General features: G+C 43.6%; 1 protein-coding gene across 1 annotated transcript; it reads left to right on the forward strand.

Moving 5' to 3' along the window:
* Positions 1-2,582: 2,582 nt before the first annotated feature.
* LOC138956185 (uncharacterized) lies at positions 2,583-4,010 on the forward strand (the record flags this gene model as incomplete). Its single annotated transcript, XM_070327613.1, is given in 1 exon segment — positions 2,583-4,010. A coding segment is annotated over 1 exon segment (113 nt), but the record flags the coding sequence as incomplete, so codon positions are not given.
* Positions 4,011-4,252: the final 242 nt, after the last annotated feature.

Genomic DNA, 4,252 nt, shown 5'->3' on the forward strand with positions numbered 1-4,252 from the left:
ACCTTACTCCCAACCCCCACACCCCCTCCATGTCCGTGCTTACATTTACACCCTTTAGTCCTTCCCCCCCCCCCTCTTTCCCGCTGACACATACTCCCCCCCCCCCTTCCACCCCAGGAGGAAGAGTCATTTAATCCCTACCCCCATCCCACCCCCACCCATATCCTTGCCTACATTTACACACTCCGAGTCCTTGCCCCCTCCCTCCCTTCCTCCTCCGCGGACCCCCCCCCCCCCCCCCCTGCGAACACCCACTCCCCCTTTCCCCAACAGGGATTTCAGTCGTTCTTTGCCATCTGTGTAAACGTGTGAGTGTGTGCGAGTGAGTGAATGTAACTCTGTGTGTCATTCTATTTCACGTAAATGACTTGTACGAGCGACAGTTTCAAACAGTATGTAGCATTCCATCGCGCGGCAGGCTGTCATATTCACCACACAAACCCCCCCCTCCCCCTCTCTCCAGAACACGGGTCAGATTTGTCATTTGCCACATTTATATAATATTAGATATACAGGCGTGAGAGTGTGAGCAAGTGGCGTTCAATCTATGCATCACACTGTGTTTCACACCAATGACTTTTACACGTTTCGAAATACAGTGGTACCTGCGATGAAAGGACACCCTTGGGACCAGCCAAAAATGTCCCTACATTGCAGGTGGCCTGTCATGACAGGTATACTTTGGTAGAGATAACAGACAAAGGGACCTCAGAATGTGTCCTTCTAAGGGAGGTGTCCTCTCATCGGAGGGGCCACACATCGCAGGTACCTTTGTAAGTGTAGAATTCCATCGCATCAGCCACTGTCACATCACTTCAATCATTTTTGACAACTCGATCGAGGGAATTACCGTAATTGACTCACCTGGCTTTCATTTTGCAAAGCGAGATGTGAGGAATTTGATATATATAGGCCTATATGGTGTTAAGGAAGGCATTGAAGCTGAGTATCTGATATTCGTAATGGAATTGACAAGGACTTTGGTGTTAAGGAAGGCCTTGAAGCTGAGTATCTGATATTCGTAATGGAATTGACAAGGACTTTGGTGTTGAGGAAGGCCTTGAAGCTGAGTATCTGATATTCGTAATGGAATTGACAAGGACTTTGGTGTTAAGGAAGGCCTTGAAGCTGAGTATCTGATATTCGTAATGGAATTGACAAGGACTTTGGTGTTAAGGAAGGCCTTGAAGCTGAGTATCTGATATTCGTAATGGAACTGACAAGGACTTTGGTGTTGAGGAAGGCCTTGAAGCTGAGTATCTGATATTCGTAATGGAATTGACAAGGACTTTGGTGTTAAGGAAGGCCTTGAAGCTGAGTATCTGATATTCGTAATGGAATTGACAAGGACTTTGCAATTGTGTCTGAGTTGACGGATAGTGTGCATGTGATGCAAGTTGAGTTCTAAGCCTTACAAGAAACGCCAAAGAATAGTTTTCAAATGCGTTTGCGGGTATAGACCTCTAACCACGTAGTATACCCTAAAATTAGTGTAAATTGTGTACTTTATCCGACCATTTGGAAGACCAAATTGCAAAGCCATCTTAACAAAAAATTAAGTTTGATAAAACGATTCAGAAACTCTCAGGGCACTACATTGGGGTGTGCACGTTAAAGATCCCACGATTGACAAAAGGGTCTTTCCTGGCAAAATTGTATAGGCATAGATAAAAAATGTCCACCAAAATACCCGTGTGACTTGGAATAATAGGCCGTGAAAAGTAGGATATGCGCCGAAATGGCTGCGATCTGCTGGTCGATGTGAATGCGTGATGTATTGTGTAAAAAATTCCATCTCACACGGCATAAATAGATCCCTGCGCCTTGAGTCCGAGTCTGGAGATACGCGCGCGATATAAGACTTCATATAACATAAGACTTCATATAACAGTTGACAATGCGAGCTGCGGTACATAATATCTACAAAGCCGTACAAGATTTATTTTTAGTAAGAACAGGTTCTGTTTTCATTGCGGAGTATGATGGATGGTACCGTTCATAGCTTCGATTTGAGTGTGCTTTTGGTGAATCTCTTCAAGTAATCCATGTTAGGGAATTGATTTGTTTCAACTCTGATATTTACTCCTATGAAGTAGTTTCTTTTTCTGGAATCATTCTGGAAGTGAGATCAAATTGTTGTTTTATGCATGCTTTCCAGATATTGGATGAATAAGCTTTTACACATGAGCGTTTGTTGTAAAGTGTTTATGATTGTGTTCTATTCCGTCAATGGCGTCATTCTGGTAATGATGTTGTTATTGCTTTTGTAAAGCGCTTTGTGTGTTCGAAAGCGCTATAGAAATCACCATTATTATTATTATTATTATTTTAAATATTTGGCAAAGTACCATGCACCATACATACAAGGTGAATTGCTAAAAGGCGCGTGGGTATTTTGAAGTATCTTGTGGATTTTGTCAAAAAGTCAGTGATTGAAATTAATCACCACCATTGAGGTCACGTATGACCAACGCTATGAAGCGCAACAAACTGAATTGATAGGCGTACTCAAAGAGATGACATCCCGTATCCTAAAGCTGTTTTTTTATCTTTTCCAGGCACTGACCGGAGATTACCTCAGAAGCCTTTGCTGCTGATGAGCCGAAGCAGGACAGGACGCCAGGGCATTGTGAGCGACATCCAGGAGATTTGGAAGTACATCACGACCTTCTGAGTGACACCTACGGGACTCGGCTGTACTCCATCATCGGCTTGTCTTTCAACTCCAGGGGATTTGGAAGTACATCGTGATTGCTTTGTGAGTGACAGCCAGGAGGACTCGGACATACACTATCATCTGCTTGTCTTTCAACTCCAGGAGATTGGGCAGTACATCGCGATTGCTTTGTGAGTGACAGCTTGGGGACCCGGAAATACTCCTTCGCGAGCTCCCAGGCAGGATTTCCTAAGAGGATTGGTGTATTTATTTTGCACGATGAGCGAAAACGAGCGGTATTAGCAACACATCTAAAGTCAGAGCTGTAAGCATGACTGGAATGAAGTACCCAGGATATATAGGGTGTCGTTTCTGAACAAGTCAAAAGTGCTCGTTTTTCCTGAAAGTTATCTTTTGTTAGTTTAAAAAAATGTTTTTAATAGTTTAAAAGCAGTGCGCGTCATCTCCGGAACATCTCTGAACAGCGAAACTTTTAGACCAGCCTTTGTTTTGCAGGAAGATTATCCTATCAGTGCTTTGAGCTTGAAAACATGTAGTATGGATAGGCTCATATTTTTGGACTCGCTTTTTTCAGAAAGATGACTTTGAAGGTGTTTTAAGTTGGAAATTGTGTGGATGTGCAGGTTGTAATGAGAGCGACATTTAAGGCTCGACGAGAGTGACACACGCGGGATATTCATCAATACACAATCAATTTCTGCTGACGTGCGGTATGTTTTGATGACACTGACACAAGTAGACTCGCCAATCGAACAGATCGAAGCCGCTGGTAAACAAACTGTGTACGAGAATTGTTTGAGAGAAATGTCAAAACTCCCACTCACCCACAACAAGAGAGTCACAGCGTTTTGTCAAACGAACTTAAGATAGTAAAATGGCTGGAAACGTGAAGACTGTCCGGTTGAAGTGTCGTGCGTTGAATTAACTCTGTCAGAACTATAGAGGATTACATTTAGGATTTAGATTTAGTGAAGACTGTGACGTCAGGCCTAATAAACACAGAGGCATAGGACGAGATTCGTTTGAGATCAACGAAAGGAATTATGAGGACTGTGCAATTTTGACACAGTTTGAGGTGTCATAAGTGATCACTGTACTTCATTTCATCTGCAAGGCAAAGACATTTAGTTTTGAAGCAAGAAAGCAATTATGCGAACGTGCAAGTGAAAGGATTCAAGAGTGATTCAAAGGAAAGGGTGTGTGTTGACCATTGGTGAAGTATGAGGAGATCACGGGGTGTGTACGGACTGTGCCCGGATGTCCGATTCCTGCGTGGAGTATTTCTTGTCTTCGCTTGGAACCTGGGCAGTGCGGCTAACTACACGCACACAGGTAGGTCAAGAGAACACTGTCTTTTTCTGTGGAGTGCATTTGTTCTGGCGCGAGTGTGTGTGTGTGTGTGTGTGTGTGTGTGTGTGTGTGTGTGTGTGTGTGTGTGTGTGTGTGTTTGTCTCATAAAGAACCATGTCTTTTTCTCTGTGTGTGTGTGTGTGTGTGTGTGTGTGTGTGTGTGTGCGCAAGTTTTCTGTCTATACAAGCACCATGTGTTTTCCGTGGAGTTCATTTGTTCTCGTT

Source organism: Littorina saxatilis, unplaced genomic scaffold (genome assembly GCF_037325665.1).
Source record: "Littorina saxatilis isolate snail1 unplaced genomic scaffold, US_GU_Lsax_2.0 scaffold_3136, whole genome shotgun sequence".
NCBI classification, from domain to species: Eukaryota; Metazoa; Mollusca; class Gastropoda; order Littorinimorpha; family Littorinidae; genus Littorina; species Littorina saxatilis.